General features: G+C 46.5%; 1 protein-coding gene across 2 annotated transcripts in view; it reads left to right on the top strand.

The window, feature by feature from the left end:
• Positions 1-15,967, top strand: part of pals1a (protein associated with LIN7 1, MAGUK p55 family member a) — a 35,834-nt gene extending 19,867 nt beyond the window's left edge. Inside the window, exons 4-15 of one of the 2 annotated variants that reach the window (XM_061240281.1) lie at positions 1,018-1,095; positions 3,790-3,939; positions 4,758-4,919; positions 5,761-5,838; positions 6,063-6,246; positions 8,506-8,577; positions 8,788-8,859; positions 10,233-10,400; positions 10,905-11,107; positions 11,832-11,885; positions 12,066-12,176; positions 13,464-15,967. In XM_061240281.1, the coding sequence (XP_061096265.1) occupies positions 1,018-1,095; positions 3,790-3,939; positions 4,758-4,919; positions 5,761-5,838; positions 6,063-6,246; positions 8,506-8,577; positions 8,788-8,859; positions 10,233-10,400; positions 10,905-11,107; positions 11,832-11,885; positions 12,066-12,176; positions 13,464-13,640 (1,509 nt within the window). In that variant the 3' untranslated portion in view covers positions 13,641-15,967. The remainder of the gene's footprint in view (positions 1-1,017; positions 1,096-3,789; positions 3,940-4,757; positions 4,920-5,760; positions 5,839-6,062; positions 6,247-8,505; positions 8,578-8,787; positions 8,860-10,232; positions 10,401-10,904; positions 11,108-11,831; positions 11,886-12,065; positions 12,177-13,463) is intronic. The other variant, XM_061240290.1, reaches the window with a different exon arrangement.
• Positions 15,968-16,175: the final 208 nt, after the last annotated feature.

The following is a 16,175-nucleotide window of genomic DNA, read 5'->3' as shown; positions in this document are numbered from 1 at the left end:
GACTGCGCCCCAACAGAGCCCTGTCCCTGCCATGCCTGAGGAGAGGCAGGGAGCTCTGCAGTCAGAAGGCCGGCTCTAGAGTCGATCGCTTACAGATTCCTCGGGTTTAGTGTGAACCCCCCCCCACCTCACCTACTCAGTGAGCCTCGGGAGTATTTTCTCTTCCACCTGAAAATTGGCACTGTTCTGGGCACGGGGTGGGGTCCTCCCCTTCACCCCCGCCATTGTTTTGGGGTGAAACGGAGCATGCGGGGCCTCCATTGCTCCGCTCCATTGTTCAGCTCCGCAGCGGGTTGTGGTCTGCTGCTCCGGACCTTGGGGAGCAGGCCGTCAAATATAAATATCCTGTTGTCCATCGCCGCCTCCATCTGAATCACTGGTCTTCTTCAATGCTGAATGAAATGCTCTCATTCGCCTCCCCATTGAAATATCACTCTCCCCCTCCTTATTTAAATGTCACTCACCCCCTCTCTCTGAAATGCCCCTGTGACTCTCTCCCCTCCCCACCCACCTCCCTCTGTGAGAGGCCCCTGTTCCTTGGGTGGCGCAGTGGGTAGCACTGTTGCCTCACGACAGGAAGGTTCTGGGTTCGAGCCCCGTCTGGGCCTTTCTGTGTGGAGTTTACATGTTCTCCCCGGGTCTGCGTGGGTTTCCTCCGGGTACTCCGGTTCCCTCCCACAGTCCAAAGACATGCAGGTTAGGGACTACAGATGGGGGACTGCCCCTAGTAAATAAATGGCGGCGGCCTGTAGTGTAGTGGTTAAGGTAAATGACTGGGACACGCGAGGTCGGTGGTTCTAATCCCAGTGTAGCCACAATAAGATCCGCACAGCCGTTGGGCCCTTGAGCAAGGCCCTTAACCCTGCATTGCTCCAGGGGAGGATTGTCTCCTGCTTTGTCTAATCAACTGTACGTCGCTCTGGATAAGAGCTTCTGCCGAATGCCAATAATGTAATGTAATGTAAACAACTTCCTCTCTGATGCTGATCAGTGTGATGTGGCTTCTTCCTCTTGCAGGTACAGACTGCGTTGCAGTCGACTCAGCAGAAGGACGGCTTGGAGCTCAATGCCCTGCTGACCTCCCCACACCTGCAGGTGAGCCACCCTACGTCACCACGCACGTCGCCACTTTACACGCCACTCCAACATGGCACCACATACCTTTCTACTTGCCAGATTACACTGAACGCACTTGTACATGCCACTCTCCACATAGCTCCACGCACAGATTAGACCTAGTGTGCTTTCCGCAGGTATTGAGATGCAGGCTTTCCAGTGTGTTTTTGTGCAGTGATATCCCACACTGTTTGCTCTTTATCGTTTCATCCTGCTGAGTGAGCAGACAAACGCACTTTGCCACTTCATGGTCTTTACCGGATAAACTGTTATCCGACACCTCTCTGTGTGAAGTGATGATAACTGATGAATTTCAGGAAAATCTTGGAGACGCATGGAATGAGTTCACAAAACGTCAGTTCTAAACTATAGAACCTTGATTGCTTTTTTGGGGGGAATAACAGTGTGGTTTTTTGCTAAGTTTTCTTTGGCATTCCCCCCTGTAATCTCATCTCAATGACTGTAAAATAGAAATTAGTTAATATGACACCAGTCTAGTTTCTGCAGCATTGATATGTCAAAGGTTTCAAAGCCTAAAAGCAAGACCTGGGAAGCATAAACCTCAGCCATGCTGAATAGGATTAACGGAGACCTCGGCAGCGCTGCGTAAACTCATTAAATTGTGGAGGCACCTGTGATGGATGGGGTGGACAGATAACATTACAACCCATATGCCAAACCTTTATTAGGTACCGTTTTTGAAAAAGCTAAGGCAATCGGAAAACGGTTGCAGAATGTGCTGGAAACTTTTGGGCTCCGGCTCTCGCTCGCGGCTAGGCGCTAAATCCCATCAGCCCGGCTGAGGCCGATCCGCACATGTGACCACGAGGGGTCCTGTCGGACGCGCCTCCCCACCCTCTTTAGCCCTCCCGTGTGCGCTATCCAATTAAGGAGGAGCGTGCAGACAGCAGATGTGGCTTTGAGTGAGGGGCCAGATTAACAGGTTCGTTTTAGCAAAACGCTACTGAAACAAGCCTCACTCTCACCCTGCCGTTGGACCGGTACTGCTCATGGGCACAACCAAGTGTTCTGTTAACAGGCAGAGAGCAGGTGGGAGAGCAGCACTTCTTCCAAGGCCTCTCTGTCTCGGGGGACCCTGTGTCACCATGACACTGAGGGTGGAGGTATATGTCATATAGGAGGGGGGGGGTGAACCTTGGCTTTCAGACGGCGGGAGAGATTAAGGGATTTCGTATACGCAAAAGCTTAGCCCGGCTGCCGCCAACCCTGAAAACCTGCAACGGGAGTGAGAAGATAATTGAGGCTGGTGCTTGTTGGGGGAGAGCAGGTTTTTTTATTTTTTATTATTCAGTTCAATTCAGTTTTATTTGGAGAGCGCTTTTCATGGAAGACTGCCACAAAGACACTTTACAGAATAACAGAAGGGCAAACACCAGGCCTGATACCCCAAGATAGCAAGCACATGGTAAAAAAAAAATCTCTAGTGGGGTGAAAACCCCTCTAACTGGTGAGAGAACACTCTCCAATGGGAAGAAATCTCAGGAGGAACCCGGCTGTAGAGAGGCCATTTCTTTTCAGTAGAGTTCAGTGGATGAGAGGGAACTGGACTTTGTTTGGAACTTGGGGATGTCAGCCACATAAAGGGGAAGAGGGGGAGAAACCAGTGGAGCAGATGGAACGTGGTTTTTGAAGTTCGGAGACGTTACGACAACTGCCTTTTGGGATGATTAAACTGAAGTCACATCTTTAAAATGCAGAGCGGTAGTTTACACAGGTCCCCATTACTGTTGTAACACTCCACATGCGTACGAAGGCTTTGTGAAGCACACTTAGTCACCTCTCCCTGTCCTTTTGTGTCATTATTTTTGCCTTTACATGGCTAGACAGGCCCAGACTGGTTCACCCTTTGCAGAAGCCATTGCAGACTGCCTACAGTCGAAAACAGCCAACAAACAGACGTTAGCAATCTGCACAGACGGGTTTGGTGGCAACGGGTGCCTTTTGGCTGACTCGCCCAAAAATGAGCTCAGCTGTGCCTGTTGTTGGTCCACGGAAAACTGACCCAAGTCAACAGCAGTGCTGACCAACACTGCGTAGACGACTGGTTGGCTCAGTGTCAGGGACGAATCGAGTGGAAGCAGCTGTGACTCATATGCCGTCACCATGACGCTGGAGCCTGTTTGCTAACGCTGTAACTTGGCTCATTTTGCAGGCTTATTGGATCTTAATTTATTTTGTTAATTGCACCAATACACTAAAGCAGGGATTCCCTGGGGAAAGCTGAACCTCACAAAGACCTCGGCAGACAACTGTAAAAGCTAACTGGCTAGGTAGCCACCGAGTATTTAGTATGTTGGCTAGCTACCCAGCAAGGACTCTATCCAAAACATTACCAACCCAGTAATTTGCGAGTTACTGTATATGCATGTTAATTAATGCTTAATGCTGGTTTAGTTGCGGACATTGGTTCAAATAGTGTTTGTTTTGGATTAAAATACTTTTCTGCATTTGACTAAGCTTGCCTGGAGTATTGGAACAAATTAAATCTCAAAAGTGTAAACCATTTGCTCCTCCATACAGGCTCATCACACCAGGCAAGATCAATAGACCATCGAAAACAAATACTATTTGAAGCCAGGTCTGTTTGGTTGTCTGTGCTATCCAGACGGCACCAAACAAGTCTCACCCCCACCCCTCTTCTGTGCCCCCCAGGGCCTAATGCAGGCCCACGACAGTGTTGCAGAGCAGGAGATGCAGCCTGAACCCCTGGTCCCCTCCGACGGGCCCTGCGAGACGCTGACGCAGTACGGAGGCGAGACGGTGAAGATCGTCCGCCTGGAAAAGGCCCGGGACATCCCTCTGGTGAGAGGCAGCGTGCTGTCAGACCCCCTCCATGTCTGTTCCGTTCACTATGTAGATGGGAGGGATGATGCTTCCTCAAGCCCAAAATGGGTGGAGCTGTCTTATGTTGTTAGTGTTTGACTGAGGAGGGTATAGGGGGTGAATACGGGGCATAGATGTCCTGTGGTATTTGCACCCATTGAACTTAATTTATGGTATATGGCAGGGATCATCAACTTGTGGTCCTCGAGGGCTGAGAATTGCTGGTTTTCCACCCTTCCTTTACCTGGTGTGAAGACAGTCTGGCCAATGAGTAGTACTAATTACCCAGGAGAAAAGAAAACCAGAGCAGGACTCTGATTTTAGTTGATGATCTATAGATTGTCCCTCTAGGTCGGTGTTTCTCAACTCCGGGCCTTGGAGCCAATTTGCCAGAAGGTTTTTGTTGTAACCAGGAACACCTGATTTAATGGCTGAACCAATCAAAGGACCAAAAACGCCCTTGATTAGCTAAATCAGGTGTGTGAGTTCCTGGTTACAACAAAAACCATCTGGCAAGTGGGTCCCGAGAACTTGGAAACACTGCCCTAGACTACAGCTTCAGCTAATTGGCAGTAATATTGCCAGATGCTTGTGGTTTTTATCCTCTAAAATATTTTTCTTATGATTTGATGTATTCTGTTGAGTCCCATAAAACTTTTGAAATCTTTTCCTCTTGAAACCCCCTACATTCCTTTGGCCTTGTACATGAAATCAAAATGGACTCTTAGGATTTTGAAATAGAACAGAACCTGCTGTGTTACTGGAGGGGAATGCCCACTCTGGCACGTGCGTTTCAGGGAGCGACGGTGCGGAACGACGCGGACAGCGTCATCGTGGGCCGCATCGTGAAGGGCGGGGCGGCGGAGAGGAGCGGCCTGTTGCACGAGGGCGACGAGATCCTGGAGATCAACGGCGTGGAGATCCGCGGGAAGGACGTGAACGAGGTCTTCGACATCCTGGTGAGGAACCCCCCCCCCCAGTGCCCCTCTTATGAAACTATCCTAACTTTCTGAGAGGAAAGCTAATGTCCTGTGTAACGGAGTGATCAACATAATGAGGTTGTGGACTGTAGTTGGACTCAAGGAACTGGAATTCATTTACAGAATGAGAATTGAGAAACTCACTCGCACACACTGTTACTGAATGTACTATACAGTGAGGTTCATATCAATTTTAAAGGGCTGTAATTCCTACATGGTTCACTCCATATGGATATAAATTAAAGTGTGGACTGTCAGCTTTAATTTGTGTGCATTTACATCCATATGGACTGAACCATGTAGGCCCTTTAAAATTGTGTCGCCGTCCAAATACTTATGGACCTTACTGTATAGTATGTGTGTTTCAGTGACAGCGTGTGTGAGTGAGTTTCTCTATTCTCATTTTGTAAATTAATTCCAGTACCTTTAATCCAACTACAATACGGACAGTTGGGCACAGGCTGAAAGCACTGAAAATAGGCTGAAAAAAGGCTGAAAATATCTCAATGTTTGCATTCTGTCTGTATATCAGTATAAAATGCAGATTTTACAGTGTTGTCTATAATCATGATGGCGGTAGTTGATTATGGTACTATAGCAGTGTTAAAATGCTGATTTGTAGTATTGTGTAAGATCATGATTATGAACCGTATATCAGTGAAATACTGACTAGATGATTGTATAAAATCATGATGCCAGTATATCGGTGTAAAATGTGGATTTTACACCATTCTGTTCGTGTGAAATCAGTGTGAAATTTAAAACAGGGCCTGTGGGTCTGCTCTCCAGTTCTTACCCTGCTCTCTGCTTCCCTCCCCAGGCTGATATGCACGGCACCCTCACTTTCGTCCTTATCCCCAGCTCGCTAGTCAAGCCCCCACCCCTCAAAGAGACTGTGGTGAGTGCAACTAGTGCCCCCATCCAGCACTGAGTGAACTCTGAGTGTCTGTGTATATTTGCATGTCAGTAAAGTCAGAAGTTTCTGAATGTATTTCACAAACTTAAGAGTTGGGTGTCTCTCTGACTCCATCGTATGGTTGTGCGTGTGTGCCTTTAATTCAAAATTCAGTTTAAATCTCCCGTCAGAGAATCCCACAGCTGCGCTCTCACCCCCGTCCCCAGGTTCATGTGAAGGCGCACTTTGATTACGACCCCTCGGATGACCCCTACGTGCCCTGCCGGGAGCTGGGGCTGTGCTTCCAGAAGGGGGACATCCTCCACATCATCAGCCAGGACGACCCCAACTGGTGGCAGGCCTACAGGGACGGGGACGAGGAGAACCAGCCCCTCGCAGGCCTGGTCCCAGGTACGAATGAGGGGGCTGGGGCGTAGGGTCCAGTGTTATTTTGATATATCAATATTGACAATGTAACGTTTTCACAAATATTGAAGTATGGATTACATTGAAAATAGCGTAACAGTCCTTCACTTGAAAACTAGTGAATAACGCTAATGCTTCAATATCATTTCCAGTCCTCTTTAATGCTCATACAGTCCAGGTTTCATTGGCACATGACTGGAACATTTTTTGCACCTTAGCTAGCGAGGTAGCTAACAAAACGGCTAACTTGCGCTTGCTTGCTCGCCAACATCTAGACCTTAAATGCTCTAATGTTACTCACAAGACCATGCCCGTAAGCTTGCAGTGATTCTGGGAATATCAGAAATAAATTGTTTAAATCCAATCTAAAGGCCGTTGCCAATAAAACAATAATAGTCCATCTTGAGATTTCGTTTTTCAATCCTTGGTTCACATATCTAATTTATGCTTGAAAAGGAATCCAAGCAGCCTATTTTTCTCTCACTTATCTTGTAACCTTAAGCGCATAACCCATAACACTAGGACAATTAAAAACAACAACAAAAAAACTACAACAATTTACCAGAGATTGGGTTTTTACTTTGATTGGCAGGTGCCTCTGGCCAATGTGCAGCACCCACTTGCTTCATGCTCGGCAGCCATTTTGGGCTGATCCTTGCAGGATTAAACACAAGAGTGGGATGGGATTTAGTAAGAGATTAATGCTGTGGCAAGGAGGGCAGTGTCACTTTCCGGATTTCATGCCAACTTTTAAGCTTAATTATTTTCATTAGGGCAATCCTTTAGTCTGGTTAATTGATTTTTTGGCTATTTAATTTAAATGTGCCATAGGCTGCATTCGCACTTCTCTTTCTGTAAAACAACCACCCGTTATAATTTTCAGACCCTCCATGAAACACTTTGTAGAGCAGGCATATCTCCGTGATCAAGCCCATCAATTTTCTGTGCACAGGGGACAGAATTTATCTGATACCGCATATAGGAGATGCCTGGTCCTTTTTTAAAGAATCCCTCATCAGTTATCAATAAACATACATAAAAAATAAGGATCAAGAATAGATACAGTGCCTGGTTCTCACCTAACCTAACCCTGATAATTTCACAGGTAGAACAGAGCCTGGCACAGAGCACGGCCATCCAAACGTCCGTCTGATTGGCTGATCTTCGGCCAGATCAGAAATCAGTGCACTATGGCCATTAGAAGTGCTCAAAGTGAGCACTTCAAGCTAAAGTTTGCATCCAACCCTAGAAAGTTTTGGCAAACCGTAAAATCAAATAAATCAATAAAGTCTCCTCTCCCCACCTGCCAACTACCCTTAAATTGCATGAAATTCATATGGCTGAGCTTTTCAATCAACACTTTGTGAAGGTTGGACATATTTTTGATTCTGCATCTCCCAGCTCAGGGCATAGCACCTCTTCAGCTCATGCTGATGCCACATCTACATTTTCTTTATTGTCATTTTCTGAAAGAGAGGTAGTCTATGAGCTCCTTACCCTGGACGCAAGTCAGCCAGTGATCTCGATTCATTCTTTTTAAAGACTGCTTCCCATTTACTTGCGCCTCCAATTACATACCTGTTCAATTTATTCATATTTACATCTGAGATTCCCCAAGATTGGAAATCCATAATAGTACTTTCCCTCTTTAAGGGAGGTGACATTAACTGTTCACTTATGCCCTGTATGTCTACACTAATGGCGAAATGAAGAGAAAGAAAACACTACAAGGATACTCATTCAATTTTATCTGATTTGAAACCTAAGCATATGTGTCCCTCTGCAGTCTTGGCCAGGTCAGTGTTGTAAATGAGAATCTTTTCTCAGTCCTTTTTACCTGGTCAAATAAAGGTTAAATACTACTACTAAAAACTACCAATATACTAAACCATATTAATTATTCCCCTTTATCATTGTCGTTGTGCTTATTAAGGTTAATTGTCCCATTATTAAGGTTATTAAGGTTATTAATTGTCCCATTATCCTTATGTCCAGATAATTCTCATAAGATGGACACAAGAAAAGGTGAAAGCTATATAAACTATATGAATGATAGCTTTCAACTTTTCTTGTGTCCATCTTATGAGTACTATCTGGACATAAGGATAATGGGAGAACTAATAACCCTAATAAGCACAACGACAATGATAAAGGGGAATAATTAATAGACAACATAAAGCCGCAGTAATAACAAGGAACAAGGATGAACATAAAACGTCTCTCTCTCGCTTAATTCCTCTCTAGGGAAGAGCTTCCAGCAGCAGAGGGAAGCCATGAAGCCGACGATAGAGGAGGACAAGGAGCCTGAGAAGTCAGGTGAGCCTCTGCGTTCCACACACGCACACACACGCGCACACACACACACACACACACACTCTCACACACACACACACACACACACACACACACACACACACACAGACTCAAGCAAGCAAACAAACACACAAGGGGTTTATTTGAAACTTATTTGTACTTGAAAATGTAAATATATTACACTTGTCATTATATTACAATTTTATTTTCCAGGAAAGCTTTGGTGTGCAAAGAAGAACAAGAAGAAGAGGAAGAAGATCCTGTACAATGCCCATAAGAATGATGGTGAGTCTGGTGCTTCCTCTTCTTTTTCGAGGTCTGTCTCGTTCTCTTTCTCCTTTTCCCTTTGTTTCACCTCACCTTGCCCTGGTGATCATTTTCACCCTTGCCTGACCCTCTCATCTTTACCTCACTCTGTCTCTCCTTTACCTCACCCTCTCTCATCTTTACCTCACCCTGTCTCACTCTTGCCTAATCTCATTTTTATCTTGGCCTGTCTCATATTTATCCCACTCCAATTCACCTTGCTTTACTCTTTCTTTCTTTCTTTCTTTCTTTCCTTCTCTCTCGCGCTCTTTCTCTACCCCTTTATGGGACTGTTTACATGGCGATTCGGTGCATGTCAGCTGAATAGGACAGAGGCATTGACCCAGGTTGACGTGCGTGTCTTGCGTTTACTTTTTCATTTAGACCACTGCACCTTTACTGGTGTAGTTCAGGATATGCAAATTTATGGCTACACTGAACTAAGCTACAATTCTGAGATAAGCTTGTTGGACATGCATAACAGTGGCGCGGTTGTAGGTGAGTTGGCGGACAGGGGCAGGAATCTGCTGAGTGTGTGTCTTTTGATATGTGTTCAAGCGGAATTTTCCGGTTGTTCCCATTCGTTGTCAGGGAAGGTGTCACCTGTCACTGCAGAGGACGGCCCTCACTGCCGGTTGGAGTGGCATTATATGCAAATACATATTTACAATGGTGATATCTCCATCTGATCTAATATGCACAGAAAGAGTGTTATAGAAACCAGTCTCAACATTGGGATGCAGTTGGCCTCATCCTACAAGCTGCAGGATTAGTTCAAGTCTACCAGGGTTCCTAGATCATCACTGCATTCAAAGATGTGCTCTCAGGCTGTAATCTGTGACGTGTCATTGAGTGTCGTCATGATAATAATCGAATACTTTTGACCACAATAAGTAATCAAACGTCAGAGACCACGTCAAAGCTTCCAGGAAAAAACATTACCCCACTCCCTTCTGTTGGGTGTTGATATGACAGCCAGTTGGCAGCAGGGTGATGCAGCACCCATGTGATCAGGTCATGTGTCTTCACTACCATATCAGGTTAGTTTAAAGACTGCGTATGTATATGACAAGAAAGCAGATACACATGGTCCGTTGGTGGTACTGCAATGATTCTTGAGGCACAGATAGCCATTTCAAGGAAAAGCAGAGTTCCATGCAGAATTCTTAATTTATTTTACAATGAAAGGACTTAAAAAGAGCTCACAGTGACTGAATACAAACCCCAAAACAAACCCTGTGTCGCTCCTTCCAAGAGCTTCAGCGATTGACCTGGCAGTCCATCAACGCTCCCGATTGTGGATCCTGCCAAAAATTTGCTGGCTAACTAATTCCCTTCTCCCTTTCTCCCAGATTACGACAATGAGGAGATCCTGACCTATGAGGAGATGGCGCTGTACCACCAGCCGGCCAATCGCAAGCGGCCCATCGCCCTTATCGGCCCTCCTAACTGCGGGCAGAACAACCTACGACAGAGGCTCATGAGCAGTGAACCTGACAGATTTGCTGGCGCCGTTCCACGTGAGTCACATGGGCAGGCCGAGGAGGAGGGGAGATCGGGGTCACAGTTGAAGTTTGGGGCTGGGAGAGCTCCTCATTTATCAAATGCTCTTCAGAAAGTAGTTCAGGAATGTTTTTCTTTTCGCATGCGTGTGGTCTTTGTGAGCTCCATTTTGCTACAAAGTCTGGGTTTTCAGTGGTGTCCTTGAAGGTGCTGTAGGGGGTCCGTGGCTAGACTTGATATTGAATTACACTAGATTTGGGAAAATATTTTTTAAATATTAACATTTTTACCTTCTGATGGGGTGGGGGTCTCTTGCATGCCTTTGAGCTTGGGGCTCCCTGGATCAGAAAATGTAGAAAATCCCTGATCTACAAAATATTTGACCCGTCTGGCTTTCTTCGCATTTCCTGCCAGAGAGCCATCTGACACTGTGGCAGGTGGGGTAGGAAACAAGATGTTGTAGGTTGCAGGTCGTAGAACGACCCATGACAGACCTACGACCTACGACCTTTGTCCCGCAGACACCACGCGGAACAGGCGGGAGATGGAGGTGAATGGGCGGGAGTACCACTTTGTGTCGCGGCAGGCCTTCGAGGGGGACACGGCGGCCGGGAAGTTCATCGAGTCGGGCGAGTTCGAGAAGAACCTGTACGGCACCAGCACCGACTCGGTCCGGCAGGTCATCAACACGGGCAAGATCTGCCTGCTCTGCCTGCACACCCAGGTGAGAGAGGCCCCAGGGTATGCCAGCCCACGCACTTCCACTGGCAGTGTTTCCATCGGTAGCGATGGGGGTTTAATGGGTTTAAGCTACGATGAGATGTCCGCTGCTGACTGGTTTATACATGCCAAAATGCAAAGTTTGTTTTAATTTTGGGTCTTTTGAAGTCTCGCTCTCTCATCACAGTACAGTATCATGTCTGTAAAAATGTGCTTGATTTATTTATTTATTTTTATTTATTCTTTTATCCTTCCCAAAAACCGAATGTTGCGTACTTGGGACTTCCCAAATGTGCTTGGTTTTCTTTTGGTTCCTGTATTTCTCAAAACTCCTTTTTCTATAATTGTTTGTGTCGTAGATAATAATCCAATCTGTGGTGAATGCAAAGCAGGGCTGCAGAATGTGGCGGAACTTGGTCTTTAAACGTGTAATAACTGTTGCTAATGGGCGTATAGGTGACATTTCATCTTTTTTCTTTAATCATACCTGATGAGGTTGGAAACAACCAGAGGCCATGTGAAATGCCTCAAGGAAAAAAAAAAGATCTTTATTGGGTGTTTTTGGGAATGCCCTGCATTTATTAAATGGGTTAGTCTACACCCAAACCGATTGGGGTCACTTACACGGTCGGCAAACATTCTCTACAACCCTGGCATTTGCTCATGTGCGTGACTACAGTCTACCTCCTCATGTAATCCTTCACTACTTCCTCTTCCCCATTTCCTAGCCCTGGCTTCCCCAACAGGCCTGGGTGTTGATAAGGCAGCCAGTCAGCAGGAAGGTTGTACATCTTATGTGATCATGTGATTTTTATTTTTAATTCTAATTACATGGAAGCTGCACAGCCTTGCTGCTGATTGGGTGTCTTATCAGCACCCTAGAAGCATTTCATATCTCTTTATTAAAATGATTGTAAGTGTGATCTCTGTCTCCTTCTCTCTCCCTCCCTACACCCTTCCAGTCCCTGAAGGTGTTGCGAAGCTCGGACCTCAAGCCGTACATAATCTTCATCGCCCCTCCGTCTCAGGAGCGCCTGCGTGCTCTGCTAGCAAAGGAGGGCAAGAACCCCAAGGTACCCCAGCCTACCTACCCTGTACCCCAGCCTACCTACCCTGTACCCCAGCCTACCTACCCTGTACCCCAGTCTACCCACCCAGTACCCCAGCCTACCTACCCTGTACCCCAGCCTACCTACCCTGTACCCCAGTCTACCTACCCAGTACCCCAGTCTACCTACCCTGTACCCCAGTCTACCTACCCAGTACCCCAGTCTACCTATCCAGTACCCCAGTCTACCTATCCAGTACCCCAGCCTACCTACCCTGTACCCCAGCCTACCTACCCTGTACCCCAGCCTACCTACCCAGTACCCCAGTCTACCTACCCAGTACCCCAGTCTACCTACCCAGTACCCCAGTCTACCTATCCAGTACCCCAGCCTACCTATCCAGTACCCCAGCCTACCTACCCAGTACCCCAGCCAACCTACCCAGTACCCCAGCCTACCTACCCAGTACCCCAGCCTACCTACCCAGTACCCCAGCCTACCTACCCAGTACCCCAGCCTACCTACCCAGTACCCCAGCCTACCTACCCAGTACCCCAGTCTACCTACCCAGTACCCCAGTCTACCTACCCAGTACCCCAGTCTACCTACCCTGTACCCCAGCCTACCTACCCTGTACCCCAGTCTACCTACCCAGTACCCCAGCCTACCTACCCTGTACCCCAGCCTACCTATCCAGTAACCCCAGCCTACCTACCCAGTACCCCAGTCTACCTACCCAGTACCCCAGTCTACCTACCCAGTACCCCAGTCTACCTATCCAGTACCCCAGCCCTACCTATCCAGATCCCTGGGTACCCATCCAGAGTGGCCCTTTATTCTTCCAGTACACATTCTTGGTCTGACCCAGTACTAAATCACCCAATGCAACTGTACTACTAATAATAGTCTTCATTCAAGACCATTTGAACCTGGTGTTTTAGCATTGGCATGGTAAAAATACCTGCATGTATAACAGCCCTTCTTCAGTAAGAGTGAACCTTGTTCTCAACAAACCCATACAAGCAAATAACTAATTCACATTAAAACGTTAAAATGAGTGAAACCTCCTAGGCATCTCAGATTAGGAGTGCTGATCTGAGATCAGTTTGGCCTTTTGCCTTATAATAGATGACGTTAGGACGTCGACCGCAGCAACAGGTTCCAGGATCAGCATATTTATTCTGAGACCCAGGGGTTGGACATCATTGGAAACTGTACTTTCTGTTCATTTGTTTTCCCATATCCGAGACATTTCTCCCCAAATAACTCCCATCTCAACCCCTCTGTTCTCCCCTCCCTCCCTACCTCCAGCCAGAGGAGTTGAGGGACATCATCGAGAAGGCCCGGGAGATGGAGCAGAACTTCGGCCACCTTTTCGACGCCGCCATCGTCAACACGGACCAGGACAAGGCCTACCAGGAACTCTTGCGTCTGATCAACAAGCTGGATACGGAGCCCCAGTGGGTCCCCTCCTCCTGGCTACGCTGAGGATGAGCGTCCTTCCTGATCTTTCTAATGATGCTGAGGGTGATGGGCCGCTAGCCCTTTTCACTCCAGAATCCTCTGAAGATGATCAGCTCCCAAACTTTCGTTTTTCTGACTACGCCAAGGATGATTGGCCCTCCAGCTCTTTCCCCTCCCTCCCCAGTCATGCTAAAGACTGCAGCATTGCCCCCCTCCTCCCCAAATACTCTATAACGTTAATATCACCTAGAGGGAAGGGCTTTCAACTTCATATTTTGGCAAAACAGCCAGATTGTTTCTGAGCCTGCCTTCTTTAAGTGTGCGGTTATCGTGCATGCTGGAACGGAGCCCGAATATTTTTCCTTTTCTCAGGGGGCTGGAGCTGGGGTATGACCCTATTGTAATTGTTCTCTTTCTTTTGTTTTATTATGCTTTCTCTTATTCTTAATTGTCATCATTCCAGATAGGCTATATCTTCCAGCACTTGGTGGCAGCAATAGAAATAGTTGTCCTTTACCGCTTTTTGATATCTATTTATAATTGTAAATATATATTTTAAAATGAGTTTTGATGAGGAAAATTTGTAGTAAGTTACAGAATACATATCCAGTGAATCACGCCGCACACTAATTTGCTTTACCGTGACCTCAGGCCCTGTGTGACACGTGATGGTCTAACGAGTGAGGCGTGCTCAAGTTCTGAGTAGGTCCGAAATTGTACTATTTCGGAAAGGGATGTTACAATGGCTTCTCTTTTTCCAATTGTGCCACACAATTGGACTTTCACTACTAGCCTACTAATATGAATTTTGAATAGAAAAGTAACACTAATTATTTTCAAACCGTCATCGGTTTTCTGCACGAAGTAGCCTACTAGGTTACTTTCCACCCACCAACGGAGTATAACGGTGTTCTTTATTCCGACACTAATGGCGAAAGCGAAGCAAGTAAAGGAACACACCCTGCTGGGAATAAAAACAGCTCAAGCTAGGTTTTGAAACAGCTGGTAGCTGGCTGACCAGTTAAGACCAGCTCTATGCTCAACGCGGTTTGACCAGCTGAAGCTACGTTTTGAAACTGCTGATAGCCGGTGATTTCAAGCTGGTCATAGCTGGATTTTACCGCAGGCAGCGTCGTACCGTAATGTTAAAAAGGGATGAATTGCAGCTGTGTACCGCTTAAATCTCGGTTACCTCAGACTGGCACGCGGCTCAGAGACCCGCTGTCAGAGCGAGGCCTTATTCTGCGTTCACGCGGCCTCAAGAACACAGACGCTGGCGCTTTCATGTAGCGTCAGGTGCTGCAATAGCCTAGTTAAAATAAAACTTGATTATGTAGAATTAAATGTTTAGATGAAAACAAAAAAAATTAACCGAAGAGGCAACATCGTCTCTTCGTCGTGTCTTTGTATTTCTGTCATAGTATTCGCACGCTTCTCGGAATCTCTCCAGAAGGGTAACAAGCAGTATTGTCGGAAATGGAAGAGCTGAATCAACGGCACAGGGCCAGCACCAGCCACTGTAAATGTACAACATCCCTGTTCGTCTGAGGCCCAAGGTTCTTCACCACGGCTAAACTTGGCCACCCTCCTGTAAATGGAATTAAAGGCTTTTTTTCGCCTCACTTTTTGACGTTGGCGTTGCAGAGATTTGCTGGACCAAATTGTTGCCCTGGCTCTCCCTCTTGGTAGGTATATTATTAACCTAAAAGGGCTTCACGAATTTATTTTTTCTTTTTTTGGTTTGTTTATTTGTGTGGGTGTGTGACTGCATGTACATACACACGCAGCGGTTTGTGAATATGTTGAAATATTTATGTGTGTTTATGTACGTGTGTGTGTGTGTGTGTGTGTTTCAGAGAAAGTGGGCGTGTGTACATATCGACTCCTTTACTCAAGGCTGGGTTTGTTTGACCACGCTCAGATTCGGGGCCGTTTCGTTGCTATAGAAACGAGTATTCCTTTTCCCCGCTAGATCATTGAAAGCACACGTCGGAAGGTCTGGCCAAGCACTGTTCCATATTTTTATTCGTTATGGATAATCAAAGTGTATGAAGACTGCATATATATTTTTATGTATTAAATAGGTCTGCACAGAATACACCAGTAGGTTTTATTTTTTATTTTAATTTTTTTGCTCTGATTCTGTTCTCCCACTGCTCCTTTACTCCCTTCCTTCCCACCCTCCCTCCATCCCACCTTCCCGGTCCCTGGTTCAAGAGGATGGTTGAACCGTAACTGTGCTTCATGGACCGCAAGCCCACCCACCCCCCACCCCCCACACCCCCTTGCCCGTAAACATGTGATGTAGGAACGAGCCAGTTAACTGGAAGTAGAACTAATGAATGTAAAGTGTTGTATTAAAATCACTTTTTTCTGAAGATCTTTTTTATGTATGAATCATTCAAGTGAATTAAAGTCCAGAATGCTAGAAACTGTTGATAGATTCACTTTTTGTTTTCCATTTACTGGAGCCTCTGACAAAATCTGCACGTCTTTTACATGCAAGCACGGTGCTCCTGTGTGCATTCCTTATGCCCGCGCACATTCCGCACGCGTGTG

The sequence above is a fragment of the Conger conger genome, chromosome 1 (genome assembly GCF_963514075.1).
Source record: "Conger conger chromosome 1, fConCon1.1, whole genome shotgun sequence".
Taxonomy (NCBI): Eukaryota; Metazoa; Chordata; class Actinopteri; order Anguilliformes; family Congridae; genus Conger; species Conger conger.
Note: the sequence above shows the minus strand (reverse complement) of the source record. Positions and strands in the feature narration are given on the sequence as shown.